At 39.2% G+C, this 23,674-nt stretch overlaps 3 protein-coding genes across 3 annotated transcripts; 1 reads left to right on the forward strand and 2 right to left on the reverse strand.

Annotated features, from left to right (window-relative positions):
• Window positions 1-433: 433 nt before the first annotated feature.
• Window positions 434-9,756, forward strand: LOC135480587 (leucine-rich repeat neuronal protein 2-like). Its single transcript, XM_064760460.1, has 3 exons — window positions 434-588; window positions 5,568-6,834; window positions 7,615-9,756. Exons 2-3 carry the CDS (start codon window positions 5,615-5,617, stop codon window positions 7,937-7,939), a joined length of 1,545 nt encoding a protein of 514 aa, XP_064616530.1. The 5' UTR covers window positions 434-588; window positions 5,568-5,614; the 3' UTR covers window positions 7,940-9,756.
• Window positions 9,757-11,731: 1,975 nt separating this feature from the next.
• On the reverse strand, window positions 11,732-15,790 carry LOC135480942 (intermediate filament protein A-like). The gene is made up of 6 exons (XM_064760874.1): window positions 15,777-15,790; window positions 15,255-15,325; window positions 14,895-15,031; window positions 14,277-14,381; window positions 13,604-13,714; window positions 11,732-11,767 (listed from the first exon to the last, which is right to left on the reverse strand). The coding sequence occupies exons 1-6, from the start codon at window positions 15,788-15,790 to the stop codon at window positions 11,732-11,734; spliced, it is 474 nt and encodes a 157-aa protein (XP_064616944.1).
• Window positions 15,791-16,017: 227 nt separating this feature from the next.
• Window positions 16,018-23,193, reverse strand: LOC135480943 (60 kDa neurofilament protein-like). Its single transcript, XM_064760875.1, has 6 exons — window positions 22,706-23,193; window positions 18,690-18,876; window positions 18,086-18,181; window positions 17,362-17,523; window positions 16,606-16,737; window positions 16,018-16,242 (listed from the first exon to the last, which is right to left on the reverse strand). Exons 1-6 carry the CDS (start codon window positions 23,191-23,193, stop codon window positions 16,018-16,020), a joined length of 1,290 nt encoding a protein of 429 aa, XP_064616945.1.
• Window positions 23,194-23,674: the final 481 nt, after the last annotated feature.

Below are 23,674 nucleotides of genomic sequence, written 5' to 3' on the forward strand. Positions count from 1 at the left end.
AATTTAATTTACTCTTGTAGAATCTTATAGTAATATGAACTATTAACGGCAGGGATGTATACATCTGGATCAGGACGTTTTAGACATGCGTGGACATGGAATCATATCTGTATTTTTGTTTTAGTTTACTTATAAGTGTCGTTACAAATTAGTGTAGGCTATATTGATGCGTTGACAAATGGCAAAATAGAACTATCTTCTCTATGTACAAGGAAGCTTGCAGTCGTCTTCATGTGACGGTGAACGTCATACCATATATACCAGGCAGATGTACGAAGAGAGATTGTACAGATTATGAATATACGCTCTTCTCAAGGTTTGTCAAGCGTTATAAATATTTGACTACCTGTATTTGATTTAGCCGTGACAGAGTTTTCCCCGTTATCTGTTATCTGCTGACGGTCCAGAGTTCATACCTGAGATTTACCTGTAATCAAGGGACAGGTGAAGCTAAGGTTGTTAACTGCATTACCTTAATGCACGGGATATAGTGGACGGAGGTTGACTCAATTCACAGATTGTGGGCAGCTTCCTTTTCCTGCTCGATGCTTCGTTTACGCGAGGCTAGCTTATACGCTCGGAACAGTTGTAAGTTCTTAACGCAATTAGATGTTCTATAGGATTAATGATGTTTGAGAAAACATGCTATTGTATATGACAAAATGTTTTACTGGAAAGATTTCATTGCAGACACAACTGTTGGCTTCTGTAAGTTAACTGCTAACTGCGTATAGAAGCAATTAAGTTTGACCTTTGCAAGTAGGCCCCTAAGTACGCTTACGTTGTACCAAACGACTTACACCGAGTGTCCAAACTAGTTAGAACAAGCAACTAGGTTAAACCAAATAACTTAGATCGTTCATATAAACTATACCAGCCATCTACAAGTAGTTAGACAAAGCAAGTTAGATCGGAGAGATAGGTTCGATCATAGCAATTGGATTAGACCACCATGCAATTGCATTAGACCTGAGGCTATTATATTAGTCCTAAGTTAGACCCCAAATCAATGAACTATATGTAAGACCAAGCTGTTAGGCGATAAAACAAGCAACGAAGTTAGACCGCAGCAATGAAGTTAGACCCAGTTATGTCGTGGCAACAAGTAAGTTAGACCCAACAACAAGTTATGCCAATCAACTATATGTAGGACCAAGCCGTTAGACGTTAAAACAAGCAAACGAAGTTAGACTCAGCAACGAAGTGAGACCAACGAATGAAGTGAGACCCAGCAACAGAGTTAGAACCAGCAAAGAAGTTAGACAAAGCTGCTAAGTTTCATAAGGCAACGAAGTTACACCCAACAACTAGTGAAACCAATCAACTATATGTAAGACCAAAAGGTAAGTTAGATCCAACAGCGAAGTTTGACCAAGTAACGAAGTTAGACCCAGCAACGAAGTTAGGCAAGGCAGTGACTTTCGACCAAGCAACTTACTTAGACCCAGCAACTACTTCAGACCGGACAAGTTTTAATTAAACCATGGAACTGTAAATCAGACCATGCACCTAAGTTAGACCATGCAACTAAGTTAGACCATGCACCTAAGCTAGACCATGCACCTAAGTTAGACCATGCAACTAAGTTAGACCATGCACCCAAGTTAGACCATGCACCTAAGTTAGACCATGCACCCAAGTTAGACCATGCACCTAAGTTAGACCATGCAACAAAGTTAGACCATGCACCTAAGTTAGACCATGCACCTAAGTTAGACCATGCACCTAAGTTTGACCATGCAACTAAGTTAGACCATGCACCTAAGTTAGACCATGCAACTTAGTTAGACCATGCACCTAAGTTAGACCATGCACCCAAGTTAGACCATGCACCTAAGTTAGACCATGCACCCAAGTTAGACCATGCACCTAAGTTAGACCATGCACCCAAGTTAGACCATGCACCTAAGTTAGACCATGCAACAAAGTTAGACCATGCACCCAAGTTAGACCTTGCACCTAAGTTAGACCATGCACCTAAGTTAGACCATGCAACTAAGTTAGACCATGCACCTAAGTTAGACCATGCAACTTAGTTGACAAAGCAAACCCAAACTACAGCTAAAGAGTAAATCAAACAGACTTCAGACCTAATTCACATCAAAGTTGTTCAAATACCTCAGAGCAACCCATTTAATCCTTTCTTTCAATTGGATATAACACCCGGGAACAAAGAATTTAATCTTCATATATAGTGGTAAGAAAAACTTCATTTGAAATGATAAAGGGGTTAACTTGTAACAAACGAAGTCTGCTCTTCTTATCGAAAACCCTGTCACCCAGGTTTTATATCAGGTGAAATCAGAATGATATCAGTGGGTTGTGACCATGACTAAATGCCTCATGCGGTATTTTCACATCTGGAAAATAGCGCGGATATGAAATGGGACAAGCTGCTATATGGATTATAATGAAATAATCATCAAAGATAAACAAAAAGATTCGCAGTGAAAGACACATAAAACCGCTTGTATTCCTGGTAAATATGAAGTAAATTGAATTTAATAAAAAAAACAAGCAAAAAAAAAAACAAGCAAAAAAAAAAACCAAAAAAAACAGATAGACCAAAATAAATAAAGAAATAAATCAGTAAATGAAAAAAAAAACACTGCTAATATATACGTCAACATCTTAAATGGTAAGTTTCCAACAGGCTGATGTCTATTTTCAAAGGAACGTTATTGTTAAAGATTTCTCACAAACGACGACACAATTTATTTCTACTATACAGTAAATTAATCCGTTCGTGTAGCTTCTCTTTTAAGCTTTGCTTATGCTGTATTCAAAATAACCCATTCGTCATCTTATAATTTTTAAATTATTCTAAATAAAAAGCTTTCGAAATACACAGTTAAAGTCTTGTATCACTTACCAGGGTTAATATTTTGACATCTTTTTAGTGAATTTCTAGAGTTTTTAATTTTACTGTTCTTCCTACCAGGTTATTTTTTTCCATATCACATCCATATGCATGAAACACCAATCAAAGAAAGATATAAATTCTTTCCTATTCCTAAAATAAAACGAAATTTAAACCTCATTCTGTTATCCTGTATGGGAGCGGGCAGTGGACGAATGTTTAGCGCATGCCCACCTTAATTTACCTTAAACAGTGGTTTACACATGCCAGCTGCTCCGGTTTCTTCCTCTTATAAAACTGAACGTCGTCATATAAGTGAAAAATTTTGACCTTCGCATTAAACAACAATGTAACAATATACCCTTTAAATAGTGTAAGTATGCGGTCGCTGTGAGTTCAAGTTCAGCTTTCTCTCCGGCCGTACGTTGGAAGGTCTGCCAGTAACCTGCTGATGGTTGTGGGTTTCCCCCGGTTTCCTCCCACCATAATGCTGGGGGCCGTCGTATAAGTGAAATATTCTTGAGTACGGCGTAAAACACCTATCAAATAAATAAATAAATAAATAAATAAATAAATAGTGAAAGTAAAAATTGGTACACTCAAGAAAAAGTAATGTATTAATTTTAGCAGAAAGTCTCTTGTCTGAGTGATGCCAAGAACGTATTCTGTTATTATAACACAATACTGTGTCATATTCAACATAATATCCTGTTAGTTTAATAGAATATTTATGGTGAATTAATAGAATATGTGAGTTATATTTACCAGAATAATTTGCTGCAATAGCAGAATACATTCTAGCATCACTCGTCACAATTTCTATTAAATTTAACAGATTATTTTTTTTAAGTGTAGGCCCGTATATAGGTTGATTGAACAAGTTGCTCTGTGCCCTGAGAGTTCAGTGCACGCGTCCTGAACACTAATAGTCCGCCTGAGTGTCTCCTCTGACAACGTAAAGAAGTTAATGGGTCGTTCTTTCGTTGGTTTGTTACCTGTTTACGATGACCTGTTATTTCTAGTCCTCGGTCCTATCCGTGCTTTACGGTCGAGTCAATATGTATCACCAGGTTGTCTTGACATCACCTTTAGTCACATGTTCAGCTACGCAAATTTTCCTTGTAGATGTCAGTTTTTAGTATATTTGGTAGTTATTCCAGAAACGTATTTATTTCATTTTTGTTCAACGCCACTGATGAAAATTCCCACGCGGGTGCATGCAATGTCGCTATAGTCTATATTCATCGAGATGAATTCGATCGCAACATGTACTGGATAGGTTAAAGTTGCTTTAAATAGGTTAAATATTTCTAGAGAGGGGGGAATCCGTAAATTCCATGTTCAGCTCCGGGTTTGAACCACCCTCGTGAGTTTGAGACTAAAGACAGACATTTGTAACCATCCACTGACCCATACCCAATGCTATTTGCCTGGTGTTTTATATGCTGCTTGTACCTCGAGTTATTCAATTGCGCGATATAGGTCTACACTTACGCATCTATTGCAAATTTCAGGCAACTATAAAAGCCCCGATGGAACGCCAATATTTTAATTTTTGTTGACAACATCTGTATACTGAAGGCATTAAGTTGATTACCCAATGCTTCGATCCTCTTCTGACGGCTCTCATGGGTCGAGCGAACTAAAGTTACTCGCGCGAGTCCACGCTCTCCTGAAAGAATTATAACAGTGGGATGACATATTCTGACATTCATGTATATCGTATTGGTTAAATTTAATCGGTTGCGTTTTGGCTATTTAAAGAATTCCCGATTCGTAATTTAAAGCTATTTATCCATCAATTTTCCCTGTTCAGTGCGAATCGATCATCGAGCACCCCATCGATTGTGAGATATCGTGAAAACATTTTCATCACCTAGGTTCTTGTGAGCACCGATTTTGGGCGGGAGAACCATATTTCTGTAGCTATTGTTCATGAGGCTGTGGTGTCATGCAAGAGTAGGCCGAGGGGCTCTATATTCATCGTGTTCAGCTGGAGATATGAACACTTGCAATCAAAGGGCAACTGAGACACATATTTTGATTATCTACAACCTGTATGCTTGCACAGTACACTTGAATACTTATTTCACTCAGTGACCCAGAACACAACTTGCGTCTTTCCAGTATCATTGAAAGCTGTCCACTGCTTCTCCTTGCAAGGTCCTGTCTTAATTGCGTAATTTATGGACTTTCTTAGTTCTTTGGTGGCTTTCTGTTGAACGTTGTTTTGGTAATTGGCCTTGCATGCGCTTATTGACCCGGCTGGGATATGAATGTGTCGATGCCTAGATACATATGTAGATGGCCTTCCATTAATAACCAATGTCAGCCGTAGATTGGAAAAGGTGTACAGTGGAATGAAATATGAATAATTCCCTCAGCATTTTTGTTTCATGATCTAAACACATGTATCACAGAACAGATTTTCATTTATTTATTTATTTATTTATTTATTTATTTATTTTGATTGGTGTTTTACGCCGTACTCAAGAATATTCCACTTATACGACGGCGGCCAGCATCATGGTGGGAGGAAGCCGGGCTGAGCCCGGGGGAAACCCACGGCCATCCGCACATATCTGGAAGACCTACCCACGGATTCGTATGTAAGTGTATTTCGCGAAACAAAGGTATATATTTTTAAGCTGCTAAAAACATCTTACTTACAACTAAGCCACTCAATCATTTATATTTTTACATAAAGTTTCAGGTTGAACGAATGCCACTTGGAAAAAGAAACGTGATATCACGATGGAGGGGCCTTCAAAGTGGGCGTGGCTTCTGAAAGTTGCCTCCCTTATTCTGATTTCTGGAATTGGCCGCACCGTTGCACTCTGGGATTGCCGTGGAAACGTCACTTACGTCGAGTGTCGCGGGAAAAATTTGTCTACTTTACCAAACACCGATGACTTGGTGACACATTTGGACACGAGCCAAAACAATTTGCAAAAAATCGAATCACTGCAATATCCTGAACTCGTTTTTCTTAACATGAGTAACAATTTGATATACCATATACACAATGACGCTTTCGAGGGCATGGGAAACCTTAAAACTTTGGACCTTTCTTTTAATGCTTTGAGTGGGTCTAATTTCACAGAGGACACATTTGCAAATCTAGTCGCTTTGGAGGCTCTTTATTTACAAGGGAATCCCATATCCGCCATACGCGTCAGAACTCTGGACTCACAGGCAATGCCAAAACTGAAGCTGCTGGATTTGAGTTTTTGTGGACTTGTTCAACTGAGTGGATTTGCGGATTCTGATATCCAGTACCTCGATTTCCTTTCTTTGCGAGGGAATCGGCTGACGGAAGCTGATATTGACGTGTTTCAAGGCGTTTCCTTCCTGGAAAAGCTAGACATGAGGGATAATCCGATTCATCGGATAAATAAGCAGCCGTTTTATCATCTTTTCCACCTGAGGGAGCTATTGTTGGACAGTTGTCAGATCAGTACTCTAGGCGAGGATGCGTTTGTCGGATTGGATAATTTACAAGTCTTGTCCTTGCGGAACAACTCTTTGAGTGAACTGCACTGGAAATCTCTTCTCCCACTGGACAAGCTGCAGGAACTGATTTTGAGCGAAAATCCCATCAAAATCATCGACACGAATTTCGTGTTGAATGTCAAGCATATTAATTGGATGGTACAAACTCTGCGAATGGATAACATGCCTTACTTGAATTCGATTGGTCAGGACGCCTTTTCCAACCTCCAGGAGCTAAGTGTTATCTCCCTTGTGAACAACAGTCTCTTGACCAGTATTTCAGCCTCTGCATTCCGTATTCCATATGGTTCCCTAAAAACAATTTACCTCACCAACAGCGGCCTTAGCACTCTACCCTCCGATGCCATGGACTGGGACAATTTACAGTGGGTGGACATGCGGGGTAATCCGTGGTACTGTGACTGCAAGTTTCGCTGGATATTCTACGTCAAAGGCATTACAAATAAAACAAGTCCAATAATGTAAGTACCCGGTGTTTACGGCAAATTTAGCACAAACAATTGCGTTTTCAGAAATGGCATTCAACCTGATTACACTTTCTCGGCAGCATATCTGCGTACATTTCAATCAACCTTAAAACATCGTTTTAAGAACTCTCAAACTCAGGAGTGGGTTTCCCCTAGGCTGTGCCCGGTTTCCACCCACCATAATGCTGAATGGAAAAATTGGCAACTTAATCATTGACGAAATTTTAGGTCAATAATAATATAAACCGAGCAGATATTTAGCTTACCGAATAAGATACACTTTACACTAATAAAAACACGGTGTTATCTTTTCAGTCAAATAACTTAGGTCGATTATTGTCTGTAAGGAGGAAAAGTGATTACGGACATTTGACAAAATTTATTCTGTTCTGGAAAAGACTATCATGAAAAGTGAATGTGAACTGTATAGCATGAAACACCTTGGACAGCTATTATAACAGAACACATTATCTGAAGTGGCGATGCAATATGTAAAATACAAAACTTATGCATATTTGACTAATCATAATTGACCTTGAACTTCCTACTAGCCATATGAAGTGCCCGTTTCCTACAAGCAGCAAACAAAATGTTAGTGTTTTTTTGTAAATATTCTATTGATGAAATTACATAAGTAGATTGATTGATTTATTTCCTATATACTTATTTTTTATGTTTAGGAGTTAAACATCTGATGTATACAAATTGTGTTCAATTCAGCGCTTACATGCTGACCATTAGGGTTTATGTTATGGTATCTTATGACTGTTTCAGCTGCCAAGGCCCCGCCGAGTACTACGGTGCCGAGCTCCTCCGCCTTTCCCCAGGGAGCCTGGGCTGCGTGAACAGGGCAGCTAAGGTCGCCCTAGGCATCCTATTAATCGCCTGTATCTGCATGGCCTTAGGATTCGGCGTCTACTTTATCCTTCAGTGGCGCCGTAAAAGTCGTTACACTATGAAGGACGTGATGTGCTGTGCGTGCGTTCGCAAGAAGGATGAACGTTACATCTCCGTGTACCAGAATGACGACTTCGAACCGTTTGCTAGGATAACCTTTACCGATGAAGACGACCGCTCTAAAACCGCCGTGGATGTGTGAAGTGTGACACCATTTGACGATATTTGAGGTATTTTATGGCTGCTCTCAAAAAGTATATTATATTATATTTCAAAACATAGATTTCATTCGAAGAAAAACAGCTTGGAGAATAACGGAAACAGAGTCCTATCCTACTCTTCCCATGCAGAGGTCTGTAGCCTTCCGTCTGCTAGAAATGATAGATTCGAATGGTCTGTCACGGAGTTGGTACTTTTGTCCTTACAGGGATATCAGCTTAAGAATCTTGTATCATATTTCATTTGTCAAGCAATTTTTTTCAGCTGACCAATTTCTACTTTATGCCAAACATACTTTGCAGTGTTCTACAGTTCTAGCAATTTAGCAAGGTGTGTGTATTTTTCTTTTTCATGTCCATAAAGTGGAAATAACTGGCAATTATTTAGGCATAATTATTAATTATTATTAATCTTTTTACATTTAACACAGTGTTTTTATGTACATAATGAGCTATGACAATGTCGCTTATCCTTCCAGGCGGCAAATGAAGATTATAGTGGTGACAATGCAATTTTATAGAATTGCGTTATCATGCAGTATTGACAAAACCGCTTTCTTGACAAATTAGCTTTGTTCAGATTGCATCCCAACTGGGCGAAAAGAATATTGTGTTTTGTAGACTTTGTAAAAGTGCTTTTGTTTAGTTCTCTGCTTTCTGAGAGTGATTGTGTCGTGTTTTTTTTCTCGTTATTATGTGGACGAGGCCTCATATCCGAACTGCTATGTTGAAAGATTCACTATGCCTTCTGTGGGAGATATCTTTAAATAACTCTGAGAATTCACATTGAAGAAAAAAGACGAACAACAGATGTCATGGCCTTTGTATGCATCGTATTCGGGAAGGGGGCAGTGAAGACCAGTCATAAAGGCCGGATTAACAATAAGCTGAAGGTGGACTATGAAAAATAGCTGCCTGAAGATAGGCTATGCAATCTTTGTAAAGGCCGCGTTTGAGAGGAGTAGCCTTATGTTTTTGAATGTAATCACTTTGGGTTTGTTTCGTTTTTTTGTCCATAATATGGCTCATCCATAATGATTGTGTACAACGCTGCTCTAGATGTTATACCTGTGTGAGAATAAGAATCTGTTTGTAATTAATAAACTGGTAAATTCGTCAATAAAATCTCGATAGAGTGCAAAAAATCCTACGGATATAATGTCTGTGTAATGAGATATCCGTATTTGTAAAATGTTTAAATGTCTGTTATTGTTGTATAGCCTCATATGTCCGGTAACGGTTGTGAGGAGAAATAAACCTGTATCTGAATCCGACGATTCAGGTGAATATATCAGATATATACAGATATCAGACACAGACAGATATATATTGTCTGATATATTCACCTAAGGGAGTGGCGCCATTTGTGATCATCAGAGGAGAAATGCATATTCGCTGAATAGTCTACCGGTCAACTACATCCCATATCTGTAGAAGGCATGTTAGTCGAGTGGTCTACACGGTTGACATGTATTGGTGAAGATTTGGGCCTGACTTTGATGTCGCTGGTTCGAAAACCGCAAAAAATCTGTAAATTTACTTCTGCAGGTTTTTACAAAATTCTTTACTGCAGTGATGTAAATACAAAATACAGTGAAATTCGCTTTGTCGAAAGTTTGTAGTCCTTGACCAAAAACGAAATGTGTTTTAATATAGCTGTTGATATAGGCTGAAGTTTCCAAATCCAAGATCCACAAATAATCCGCGAGCAACTGTTGAAGCTGTAGTATTTTTACGAACCAATACACAAGCTGTTTTGTGAATGTTTAATACGCCCTGATATGTACAATGTGAATCATATTCGATCAAATATTAAACCTATTTTCATTTTAAAAAAAATAATAAAAAAAACAGTTTGTGATTGTTGATTTGTCCTGTAGATCCGTGCTCAAAACGCTGTTCTTCCATGGCTTTGAATTCGTGGAGTTTAGAGGATTAGGAGAAATCTTGAATACATGTATGTTCCCAAGGAATTCGGGGATCGTGGACCAGGGTCACCCCTAAAACCTTAAAAGAGGAAGTTGTAGCTTCCTTGCTTGGCGTTCAGCATTAAGGGGACAGTGCAACGATTGGTTGATCCGTTATCAGTATAATCGCTCGGGTGACGATTATACTACCCCATTTTGACACAACCAATTTAAAATTTAAAATTTTGAATAAATAGAAAGTTATTAAGTTACATTCGAAAATAATTCGAACTCCAATACTGCGTATGTCTACAGACATTTACATTATATACAAAGGGACAACACTGTCGTCTCTTAACAGTGAAATATATATTTATCTATTTTAAAATCATTCTCTCCGGATCGCCACCAAAGCTTAATGGCTTGGTACTTATAGCTCAAGGAAAACCTGTGCACACAAATTCATCCAAAACCGTGTAATTTCCCATAAAAAACGATAGACACAAAGACGGTCAGGCAGCATATGCAAATATAGACAAATATATGCCATGAAAAGCACAACCTTCTTTGGTGAAAGTAACGTCGATATCAAACAAAAAAAAAATTGACAACTACCTTTTTATTTCACAACATCCAAAAAATAGCATTCTGGTACCGTATTTATAATATGCTTTACACTGTATAAACTAACCAAATACGTCTGATTTCAACAGTTGCGAGTAGCCATACAATTACATAGAAAACATTTGAATTCTTGCGTACTATCATAGCTCATCATACAACGGGTTTCTCAGATCACACACAGTGTATAGCGTCTGTCATTTATAACTCACTTTTACAGGCTTGACATGCATACTTTTTGCAATAAAACAAGTCAACATGGTCCATAAAAGCTGGCCACATACTTTTCAAACATGTGCCACATCGATCATTTGTCAGACGAAAAAGTTTTACAATCAGTTTCTTGAAATTAGGGAACCCTATCAAAAGATTAATACCACTGTTTATTAAAAATGTAGAAATACATATGAAAAATAAAAATTTTATTTTTTATTTTTTAGAAACACAGTGAAGAGAAGAAATATGTAATAAAAAAAGAAACAAAAAAATCTTTCAGTTAATAAAAACAAGAAATAATTGCGTGCTCTTATGTGATAAAAGGCGACTCAAACCAAGCAGAATGCTAGAAATTGCACTGTAAAATACATGCGATGCGAGACATCAGAAATTGAGACCAAACAGATGTGCACTAAATACTGGAAGACGTTTGCGCGTCGTAAAAATTACGAAACAGCGGCTGTATTGTGCAATGCACCAAATCTGAAGTCTTGGTGAGACGCCGTAATGGAAATACGAAACAACGGGTGTAAATAAGTGCACCAATATTCCTTGTGATGAGCGAGAGTGTAAATAGTATAGGAAACGAACAAATAAAGTAAAAAGTGATTGTAGAAATAGTATTGTGTTTTTCAATTAAGTAACAAATATCTTGCTATGTTATTGCTCTTTTTTGACGTTTTCACATAAAAACATTTTTTATATCTCATTTCGCTCCATGTTACACAAATCATGTTACGACACCATTTTATGACAACAATCTAGTTCTAGATGTACATCGTGATAACACGATGTACGTATGTGTACCAGGGCCGAGGTGATGTTGCAAATTTTGATGTGTCTGGGCTTTGCACATCCAGTATACATCATCCATCAAACGGTCCAACAATATATTTTTAAATCAAGATCAAATCCAAGTTCCATTGTCCCCCCCCCCCCCCGCCAAGATAAAGACATGGGGGGTTGATTCCCATGAAAAAGGAAGAAATTACGATCATTTGCGTTGTTGTATTCCAAATCACTTTCGGTCTCTTACATGACGAACTTTTGCACAATGGTTGCCTTTTCCTGCAATGAAAGAACATAATTTTCAGAACAATATTGCACAGGATTTTCATCTAGCTAGAACCAGCCCGTCAATACATATATTCATTTCATTTTCGGATGAAAAAACATGGGTCCTTTCACTTTATCTGTTCCCCTGACTAATATGTGGATCTTCTTAAGGGTGGGGGGGGGGGGGGGGTGAAAATGGGTAGGAATGTTTCGAGTTCGTATGTTCGTACATATGTATGCTACTGATACTACCATAAGCAAGAAAAACGTATAAAACTGTGATAAAACACTTTAATAATGTGCCCAGTATCTTCAATTTGTGGTCAGAACATATGTTTTTCGTCTCCTTATCAGACAAGGGAACTGAATCTACTGGATGCTTCTTGGATTAGGAACGAAAGAATCCAAGAATGGTAAGCGTGAGGTTGTAAAGAACTTACAATTTTGCGAACTCTAATTTTTATTATATCGTTTAACAAATGTAGTTCCTTATATATTTAATTTCCCTCCCATCGTCTTGGCTTGGTCCACAGGTAAGTTTTACAATACAAATGTTGAAAAGAATTGAATCACCGTGGAGATATAGGCGTATCTAGTAAATTACGAACTAGATTAATGTTTGGCGGAAGTATACACGTTGTGAGGTAGTGATGAAACTCATTATACTATGGCACCCGATTGAAGCTACTATACGTTACAGACTACATATATAGGTCAAGAAAGTCAACAATTGATAAACCCACGTCAAAACGATTCTGGGTGTTCTTTAAGGGCTTAGGCTAGTTAAGGTTTGAATTGCCCAATGGTCATTTCTGATACAGCTATAACCACGTTCATAGGTTGCGATTTATCGTATTCACAGGTCGAATTGGAGAAGTGGAAGGAAAATATTCTTAGGCATATAAGCTGCGTTTAAAAGATGCGATTTGTTGAATACAATACAATCGCATGGAAGCGCATGGGCAGACTGGACAATCGCGTCATGTGAGTTTACTCGGCTTAAAGACAAAGACCACTCTTAAACTAAGTATATATCACATGACAGACCATTAAAAACTATCCAGGAAAATAGCTGGATTTATTTTTTAAGAATTTTTTTAACCGAGTGAAACGGTATTAAAAGTTCAGATTCTACGGTTGTCTGTTGTGACCCAGAAGCTATCAGTTACGTCACATCTATACTTCTGGCTTGAAATAATTCGATTCAAGGTCAAATCGGCAAATGCATCCATGGTTCTATATGTATATGCATTTTGAATGCTGAAACGTAGCAGTCTAATATCTGTTAAGTAGCAAAAACTTAATGTGACGTCACTGGACCGGTAGTACTGTGGTCAGAAAAGGCCACCGTAGAATAAAATATTAAAATGCATTTTACAAGGTTAAAAAAACAAAAAAAAAAAAACAAATCCAACTATTTTCTGTGCCCACCCAATTATGTTTTAACGGTCTTTCATTTGATAGGCCTAGATACTTCATTTTATTGTTTTCTTTGCCTTCACAAACGATAAGTAGGCCTACAGGGTCATAGCATTAAACTTTGAAGTAATACAATAATATAGTGTTGAAAGCAAAAAATTACATTTGTCTCCCAGTTTTTTGAAGAAGTATACATATGAATATCATATTGAGTGGTCTAACCACGTGATAAAGAGAAATTAATACTCCTGCTACAATTACACGTATATTGGCTAAAAATAGCAGAGCAGGTGTTTCAAAATTAGAATCAGAAGTGTCATTTGTTAGAAAATAAGACAGATAATAAAAGAACAATTCATTTATTAAAAGCATAATCTATACACTATTAGCCCCATCAGCCATAGCTATGAACGAACTTAGATCACTCACCCCTCCGTCCGTATCGTACAGGTAGGTAGTGTTGTTCCCAACCCCCCAGTTGTCGAAGTTGGTGCACTTGTCCTTGGGTCCTCTCTTTGCCCTACCGTCCCGAGCCCAGATCTGTGAAGAGAGAGACGTATTTGTTATTGACGAATAAGACTGGTTGATTGATTGACTGTTTACTGCCATATAGGTCTACCCAAATAATTTCCGCCTAGTTAGTTTTACCACTGGAGGAAACTGCATGAAGTGCCTTGGTGTAAACCACAGACATTTGGACAGTTACTGAGGAGCTTTCCAACGTATTAGTGTAAAACAAGTGGTCTTTAACGAACGAAAGGCAGCGTTAACGACCATACAATAGCTCACCTACGAGTTAGAACAAGGAAATGTACAAATTGTATCCCAGTATTGACAATAAGGAAATTACATGAATATTCTGATATCATAGAAACTTGGTTTCCAGAATAAAGTACATGGAGGCCTAAATGAAGGATACTTGACCATCTGAAAAAATCAAAAAAAATCACTTAATACTATTTACAATTACATGTAAAATGAGTGAGAAAGTTAATATGAATGAAAAAATGAGAGCAGATTAATAGTTCAAAATTTTCGCTCAATTTCGTTTGTGTTCGCCAGTTTCCGACAACCTATTAAAACACTTGTAACAAAACAGCACCTTGACGGATCCACCGGGAGGTAACTCGCATTCATCAAACGTATACTCCAGCTGAGAGTTATCGGCCATAATACGTCTTACTTTCCACCCTGTCAATTGCATGACCTAAATGAAAAAAAAAAAAAGAAAAAAGAATGAGAAATAATTATAATTATTTATTTTTACGAAACAAATGTAAGTAGTATTCCCTTTCTCTTCGATACTAGTTGTTTTATTAATTAACAATAAAAATAATTGTTATTAATAAAGCGGCAATCGAAGCAGCGAGAGCCAGGTTTCAGCCGGTCACATTGTCCTGAGGACGTTGGGCTGTGCATGTCCACAACAACATGTGGCCAAGCTAACCGCCCATCCCTTTTAGTGTTTTTGATATAGTAGACGTATTCTTGTGGAAAATAACACAGATATTCAATACCATGTTCATAAGTTTCTGTAAACGATGCAATTTAAGTCTTTTCCATAACTCCTTTGGAAGCAAACCTCAGGAGTTTGGGATTTCCACTGTCATTATATTCGTCATTTAATAATAAACTTTTGAAAAGATTTTTTTGGTCACGTGAAAGAGGAACCTTCTCTTTCCTGATTTAATATTACTTTGATATGAATTTTTGAACATACCTTTCCGGTCTTCAAGGAGCCAGTGTTCTCGACAACAACATATCGTCCGTCGGGCGCAGTCTCGGAGAATCCGACTGGACCACGAGATGACCTTTGAACCGTGACTCTTCCGGTGGCCTCTCCGACGTTTACAGGTCCTGCTTATAAGGAAGAAATAGAACTAATTCAGCAAAAGGTTGGTGATAGTCGCCTCAGTTCCCAACAGTTAGAGAATTCATATACTGTGGAATGGAATTTTGAAAGTAGACAAAGTTAAAACACCTAAGACAACTAGAAAAGACAAAAAGAAATAGAAAAAAAGCAGTGGGCAATTCTATTCTGACTTAATTGCTCAGCAACTGATCCAAAGTTTCAACGTACCGGAAGTCAGTGGGTTTCTCGCAGAGTCTCCTTGACCCAATGACAGCTTCACCACATCCTTGAGGTTTAGTCTGTAACAACAACAAAAATACAACATTGGTATCTCGTGGATATCTAAACATCGTTGACTTCATGCTTGTTAATTCGTATCCTCATCACTCTTCCGGTTTAACTGACTTCTCTCTAAATTCTTGCGGAAACTTGTGACCACCACATACAACATATGTCTCATTTATTCCCTACTTTAAGATCCCAAGAATTAACCTCACCCCAGATCCTAAAAAAAAGAGGCCACTTTCACAAAAACTTCGTAAATCAGGTCTCGGGTAGACTTCAAAAATGACGTTGGCTATAAGTTACAGGCATTCTATACCTTCATAAAAGCCCCATATGCATACTCACGCAGAGCCACATATTCTTACACTGACCCCCAATATCCTTAGACCCCATAAACTCACACAGGCCTCCATATCCTCATACAGACCCCATATCCTTATACAGCTCTCATGTCGTCACACACACCCCAATATCCTCATACTGATCCTCATATCATCACAGAGACCCCATGTCCTAACACAGACCCTGATATCCTCACATAGACCTTGGCATCATCACACAGACCGCTCTATCTTCACACCGACCCCTATATCTTCACACAGAATTCCATATCCTCACACAGACCCGCTGATCCTCACATAGACCCGCTGATCCTCACACAGTCCTTGATATCCTCACAAAGACCCCTATATCCTCCCTACACTCCTCACCTGTTCTCCTCCACGTCTAGCAGTTTCCTGTAAGCCGCGATCTCCAGCTCCAGGGTGAGCTTGGCGTCCATCAGAGCCTGGATCTCCTGCAGGACTGATTCCAGTTCCTGCTGTAGGTGTTGGATCTGGTCCTTCAGGTGCTTTGTCTCGGCGTCATGCATCGTGTCCTTATCCTCCATCTGCTGGTTCAGACTCTTCACCTGTGACTCTAGGTACGCGTTCTGTAACAGGCATGGAGTCACGCATTGGATACAACATTATGTATTCAGGAATTTCGAATCAGGCCCTTTAATTGAGCTGGGAATAACCCAGGATGGCGTTATATCGGAAAAGGTGGAGACATAACGAGATAAGAATCCTGTACATTGGTAGAGAAGGTTTTTACTTCTTTTGACAAATGAAATGTTGAGTCTTACAATGAATGCTACACAAAATTGTCCAATTGTTTTAGTGTAAAGAAAGTTTAAACTGGCATGGAGTCCCAAAACGGACGTTGCATTATGTTATTCAACGAGAAAACGTACACCATTGCAGTCATAGGTTTGCCTGTTTGACTGATTGTTGATTGATGGGGATTCACTCACCCTGGCCTGGAGCTCAGACAGTTTAGATGTCAGGTCCATAATCTTAGATTTATTCCTTTTGCTCTCCTCCTTGGTCAAGTCGTTGTCACGTGACGGTGCGCTGTTCATCTGGCCCGCTCGGATTTCAAGTATCTGATCAGAAAAAAAATAATAAAATAAAATAAAATAAAAAATCAAACATAGGAATAAATGACTGTAAATGTGTTTTTCTTCTGATGAAGTCATTACGTTGATACACATGTGTTTGAATGACACTTTTACAATTTATCCAGGTGACTTTGCACCATTATCAGGGGTACTGCAAATCGCACTTCAAGAAACGGGATGGTATACCTGTGAATATGACGTATCAAATAATCTTCATTCAACAAAGTCACAACAAGTCACAAACTGCATGATTATTTCTTTTCTTTTGCATTTTTTATTTTCGCTTTGTACGAAATTAGTTAAGAAATTGAACTCGGACATATGTAAGAAATGTATGAAAGCATTAATTACGAAGTTACGTAATTGGAAGGAAAAGAACAATAAGTTCAACCGCCATCGTGGACAGCACTGTGGATTATTCTACCACCTCTGGCTGCGGAAAGTTTAGCGGTCCGGTTGCCGAGGCATTGCAGCCGGACAAAAGGTGGCGGAACCTAAATAAACTAAGACACGCAGAGCCTATTCAATGTGGCTGACTGCTTATTTAGAAAGTTTTCCACAGACCGCTAAACTTTACCAGTTCCATAATATTTAAAACCTTACACATACCTGGTTGTTGTATTTGGAGTCCATGTCATTGCGCATCTGGTCAAGTCGGTTGTCGTACTCAGCCTGTATTTCCCGAATAGCCTTGGACAACTCGCCCTTCCAGTATTCCCGGAGATCTCCACTGTCGTCACGGTTAGCCAGTGCCTGAAGGTCTCGGATTTCCTGATTAAACAAAGATGTAATTGACTGGTGTGTTCATTCTGCTGGTGTTTGTACACCATTTCACAACTCAACATTTTGACCTATGTGGATCAATATACGATAGGCGTAATTCCTGATTGAAGTCGTTGATTCTCACAGAAATTCCGGCATAAAGAATAGTAAATGATATTCAAATAGAGCCATGAATTCTGTAAAACATGGAGTTCGGTAAGAGAGCGAAATTAGGTAATAGCACGGAATTAAATAAAAAAAAAACGAAATTAAATACACTTGTGCTATCCATGTCAGGCAAAGTTTCACACTTTAGAGAACAAAATACACACAAAGCACTGTCCGTTGTCCAAATTCTGATTCCAAAGACCTGATTTCTTTTGAGAGAAACAGATGAAATTCGTGGTCAATATAAAGGCTAAAGGCGTAGGTATTGTGCAGCAAGACCGGTTCGTAAACGCCTCGTAATCATTTTAGGCAACAGAAGAACAAAGCATTTTCCTTCATCCAGTTTCTGCTTCCAAAACGAAGGCCTGGTTGTTTGGAAGAAACTATCAGGATGTAGACGTACCTGTTCGTACACACTTGTGATGAAGGCCAGCTCTTCTTCCAAAGACTGGCATTTGTTCGCCATGTTAATGTGGGCCACGGTTTCGTTGTCCAAATCCTAAAAAAAACAACAAAATTTAATTAAAATCTTTAAAATGTTTCGGTGACTGTGAAGGAAACTGAATGAAAAAGTAAGAGAATGGGTGAAGGAATTTATAACTATATTAGTTTATTTACTTCATTTCTGTTTAACGTTACATTTATTTTTCTCATAGAGGAGGAAGGAATCGTATAACTTGGAGCAAATCACACGTCATATTGGTAGAAGCCTGCAGATTTGCAGTAAACGTCGTGTAACACCACGCAAAAGAGCACCGTACTCAACAACATATTGTTACCTAGGCTTCAAGAGCAAGGGTAGCAATAGAAATCTTAAAAACCCATTTCCCGAGAATATCTTGAATTCACGTCTCGCGTGACTTATATCGATGGAAAGGTAAGCACCTTTACTCCTCGACCACGCCTCGCTATCTTCATTACTAAATTACAATTTTTTTTTCAAATCTGAATCATGATGAAGAATCTTGCACAAATGGTGAGAGCTGCAAATGATGTAAGTAGCCTACCCCTCTCAGTCTGGTGTTGTCGTCCTGTACTCTCTGCTGGTTAGCCCTGGCGTTCTTGCAATCGTCCTCGGCGTTCTGAATGCGGTCCTGCAGCGTGTTGTTCTCTGCCTCCAGCTGCCGCACCTTCCCCAGTGCGTCCTCGTACTTGTCCTTATAGTCATCCGCTCGGGCCTTCTCGTCCGCTGTCCTGTAGGTCAGAAAGAGGGAGAGATTTATTGACCGATTGAATTTATTTATTTATTTATTTGATTAGTGTTTTACGCCGTACTCAAGAATATTTCAATCATATGACGGTGGCCAGCGTTATGGTGGGAGGAAACCGGTCAGAGCCCAAGGGAAACCCACGACCATCCGCAGGTTGCTGCAGGACCCTTCAACGTACGGCCGGAGAGGAAGCCAGCATGAGATGGGCTCCTGGGTCATTACGCTGCGCTAGCGCGCTAACTAACTGAGCCATGGAGGCCCCCTGACCGATTGAATTAGGCCTACCTAATGATTAACTGAGTTCATGACTGCTTGATTCATTGACTGCTTGGTTGACTGCTTGATTGATTAAATGATTGACTGCTCGACTGATTGATTGATACAGATGAATTCCTGATGATTTGAATCAATGGCTGATTGACTGAAGAGAACGAATAACTCCATGCAACAACGAACGAGCGAATGTTCGAACCTGTGACGACGGCACGACAACGCTTTAACGGAATGAGTTAGCGATGTTGTACTTTTGAGTGCACTTGTTTCCAACAAGACTGCACAGTCTGACCGAGTGACTCTAAACGAGTGATGTCTAATCATTTGCAGCTAACATCGGTGCATTTTCTCCCTAACTCTGCTTAAGTCATAGTGCTAGAGCTGGGTGTTACTGCCGAAGCATATGCATGATCGGTTAGAATATAACCCTATCCGAGGTAAACTGACAAGATGCCGTATTTCACCTGTAATACGTGCGACCATTTGTCACTGGTCGCGTTTTACTCTCTATTTTGTAGTATTTTATACTATAGTTATAAATCATTTTTTCGGCAAGAACAATGTGATTGATTAGACAAATTTTTGTTGATCATTTTTGTTTTTCATTGAATTATCGATTTTCGGATTGTTCCAGAAAATGTTTTTCACGATATCCCCTCCCATGCATTACTCATCCCTTAATTCCACCTTTAAAACCTTTGGCGTATGACCTGGTCTAACTATGACCCCGTGGGTCCACAGGTTAACCGATTCGGTGATGGCCAGAGGTGATGACAAGTCATCACGTGTCACAGTCACGTGACACACTTAACAGGTCATCTGAACAGGCAGAAAAATTTCCCTGCGGCCACTTGATCGGCTAAGCCTCTAGTCCATGCATAAAGATTTCGGGGGTCTGGTTTACTAATGAATATTAATAGCGGCCTTTGATTAGACGTATATAAATTACGATACCTGCTAAGGTATGGTGAGTGTTAAATATTTCGCACCCATTTAATCGGCGATATACATTAATTTGCATATTCATGCATCATAAATACCGAAAGTTATGCATGTAGGCTCCTCGCTCAGAGGCAACGTGGACAGTTCCATACTGCTTATATATGGAATGTACTGTATGAATTGCCTAGAGGTGTTTGGAAATAACTCAAAAGTGCAAAAATACATAAATGGATAGGTAATGGAATATTCACGTTTAAATTCAGCATATCTTATGACCAATCTTTACATAGCTGAATCCACGTTCTTCTGCTACACAATCAGTCAGTCAAAAGACTGATGGACTGACTGATTGTGTTAGTACGGATGCTTAGTTATTATCATGCTAAACCACAACAGCAAACTACTGAGCTAAGCCGTAAAAATAAGTCCGAACTATAATTCGGGTTCTACTCTGCGGAATTTGAAAGGTTTGAATTGAACATTGCACTGATTTTAGTTGTTTTAAAATATGCTATATATTTATTTATTTATTTGACTGGTGTTTTACGCCGTACTCAAGAATATTTCACTTATACGACGGCGACCAGCATTATGGTGGGAGGAAAAGAAGCCTCTATCAAGACTTGATTTCCATGACATGCGTTGCTAAGCCAGGAATTTCGGTGTTTTCGAGTTGGAAAATTTCGAATTTATATGTAAGCGTCGAAAAAGACGTTCATATACCAGTCGACAACCAAAATGGGCGTTCCAGGTCAATAATCGCACGGTTAATTCCCAAAACGACGTTTGACACAAACTATCAAACTAAGAAAGTATATATAAAGCACGAAATTAGGCCGCAATCATGCAAAAAGAAGAAGGGATAATAGTTTTCAATTGATGTTGGAAAGACGCAAGGCATGTTCAAGGCGCACGAGGGAAAAAAGTCCAACCAGTGTGCGCCACTAATCCCCAGCTACAATCACTTCACCCTCTTTTTTTTTAAAGAAAACTCACTGTGGCCATGACCCGTATAGAAAAGTTATGCAGTTCATTGGATAGAGGGCGTGTCAAGAATCATCACGTGGTCTAAATATCACGCATACAAGTCAAACCAGTTTTAGGTCAATACGACCTCTTTGCAGTCCACAGAAGCACAGCAAATGTAGCCTTGGGTTACAAAAATTTAAGCTAAAATAGTCAGTTGAGTGGTTTCGGCCATATAGGCTATAATCACAGCTGTAGAAGTTCGTGTAAGAAACATTATATTCCATTTATATTATAATATTCTAACATTATATTATATTAGAGGGCTATTCAAACTAGTGACTAGGTTGTGAATCATAAAGGATACTCATGAATGGTAAACACAGTTTATTCAGGTTGTCAATCTGAGCTGCAACTGGGACTTGGTCTGTATTGATAACAAGGCGTCGAGATTCCATCCTGAACAGTTAGGTGATATGAGGAATAAAACATAGACTTGTCCTGCTTGTTTGCTTGCATGCTTTTCAAATATTCAAAATTCAGTCGTATCATACCTAATATTTTAACATGTATATATCCGTTCAATGACTACAGAATCTTTCCATAACACAGATTGTTTGAAAGAAAAAAAAAGGGCAGGTATTTTTGCGATGACGTGGCATTCAGCCACCCGAGTGATATTAGGTCGCTGGGTGGGCAGTGGGTGTTTTTGATCGTGTTGATTGACATGCCGAAACTACTGTCCAAACATCTCGTTTTCATTCGTTTCGTTTGAAACAATTAAACATGGGCGTTCACTTTGTAAACTATAGATCAACGTTGTAGAATGACAAATCGCAGGTTGTAATAACCGCCAACTCGCTCTGATTAATCAATTGATTGTTGTCTAACGCCATAAAAAATCAAAAATTTGTCAAAAATTTTTGGACAAACGATTGCGGTCAGTTTTATCTGGGGTCAAGAGTCTCTCAATCCCAGGTTTTATGGGGAGAGGAAACCACTGTGACAGAGTTAAACCTTTAGACAGCAATTGACGAACTTTCTCACTTATGTGATGTATAAACTTAAAACGCAAATTGGTGAAGGGTGTCCATTGTCAACGAACATAAAACCTTCCGAAAGGGACTCACAGGCACTGTCGAGCGTTTATTGTCAGCGAGGCCTGAGGAACACCGGGAGTGGATGACTATGATTTCATTGACAGAGGATTCTACTTGCATGGTTGGCTGCTTCATATGATTGCTGCAGTGATTTGAAGACCGGTTTACAGTCAACCAAAGTAGCACGACTGCAGATATGAAAGTCACGTCTGACATGCAGAAAATCCAAACAAAACTTGAAGGAAACTCTAAAAAAAATGTCATCGTATTCTAACTCGTGAGAACTATGTATAGACTACCTCAGTTCAGACAACTAACTTTTGGAACAAAGACGTTGCTAGTTGGAATCCAGCTTTCACTGGTTTGGCCTTGAAGTTTGTGTGGTACCTAATGAAATGCTGTTCTTTCCTATGGTTATTATTTCGTTTTTCTCCTTCTGTGTGGAAAATGAATACCTTTCTTGCATATTGTGTTAGACATCACTCCAAAGGTAAATAAATATAATAAATAAAATAAAATAACATTACTTACTGTGCCTTTTCGTGGGTCAACTGATCTTCTAGACTAACCAGCTTTACGTCAGTGTCGGCTTTCTCTTTTGACAGGTCGTCAATGATGTTCCTAGCCTGCGCTAGTTCAGTCTCGTACATATCCTTGATTTTTGTCGGGTCGAAATTTTTCCGGAGTTTATCCAGCTCGGTTTGCAAAGCTTTGTTTTGGGCCTCCAAGAAACGCACCCTCTCAATGTAAGTGGCAAAGCGCTCATTCAGATTTTGCATATCCTTCTTCTCTTGCGCTCTCGACTCCTTCATGGAGTTAACCCCCTTGCCCGTAGCGTTGGCATAGGTGCCGGGTTGCAGGGTAATGCCTGCAGGAGGCGCTGCTCCATACGATAATCGATTCGTCTGCCTGGTGATGGGGGAATTTCCAGGATGCGCCGTCCGCTGGATGACTGTCGTGTTGCGGTTTCCAATGATGGGCTCATAGCTGCCACTGCGCCGATTTGGTGTGGTCGCCATTTTTACTTTCCGTCGATCAAAACACTCGATTTACGCAACACTAAATTCCTGTGGCAGGTATAAGTTAAAAAAGTTTTTGAGGAAAAAAAATCTGCAAAAGAATCCGTGGAGAGATTCAGTTGAGCTAGCTTTCCTGTTGTTGCTGGAATGAGAAGAGACCGAATGGGGGGCTCGAAGTGAATCGGTTTAAATACCCTCAAATAGTTAATTATTGCGCCCACGGGGCAAGTGGTATCTAACGAGTCCGTCGATTGGCTGACAGGCTACTTTGTGCAACAGCGATTTCTGACCAGCAGTCTGATTGGGCGAATTCACCGTTGTCAGTGGAGCGAAGCGACAATGGGAAGGTACGCATCGCTGAACATGTCTTTTCAGAAAAAGAAGCGAGTCGGAACTTGAGGCTTCACATACAAGACAACATGACAAGAGTGACGGAATCTCGGTAGATTGAAGGACAATCAGTTGAACTTGATAAGTGGGT

Source organism: Liolophura sinensis, chromosome 13 (genome assembly GCF_032854445.1).
Source record: "Liolophura sinensis isolate JHLJ2023 chromosome 13, CUHK_Ljap_v2, whole genome shotgun sequence".
NCBI lineage: Eukaryota > Metazoa > Mollusca > Polyplacophora > Chitonida > Chitonidae > Liolophura > Liolophura sinensis.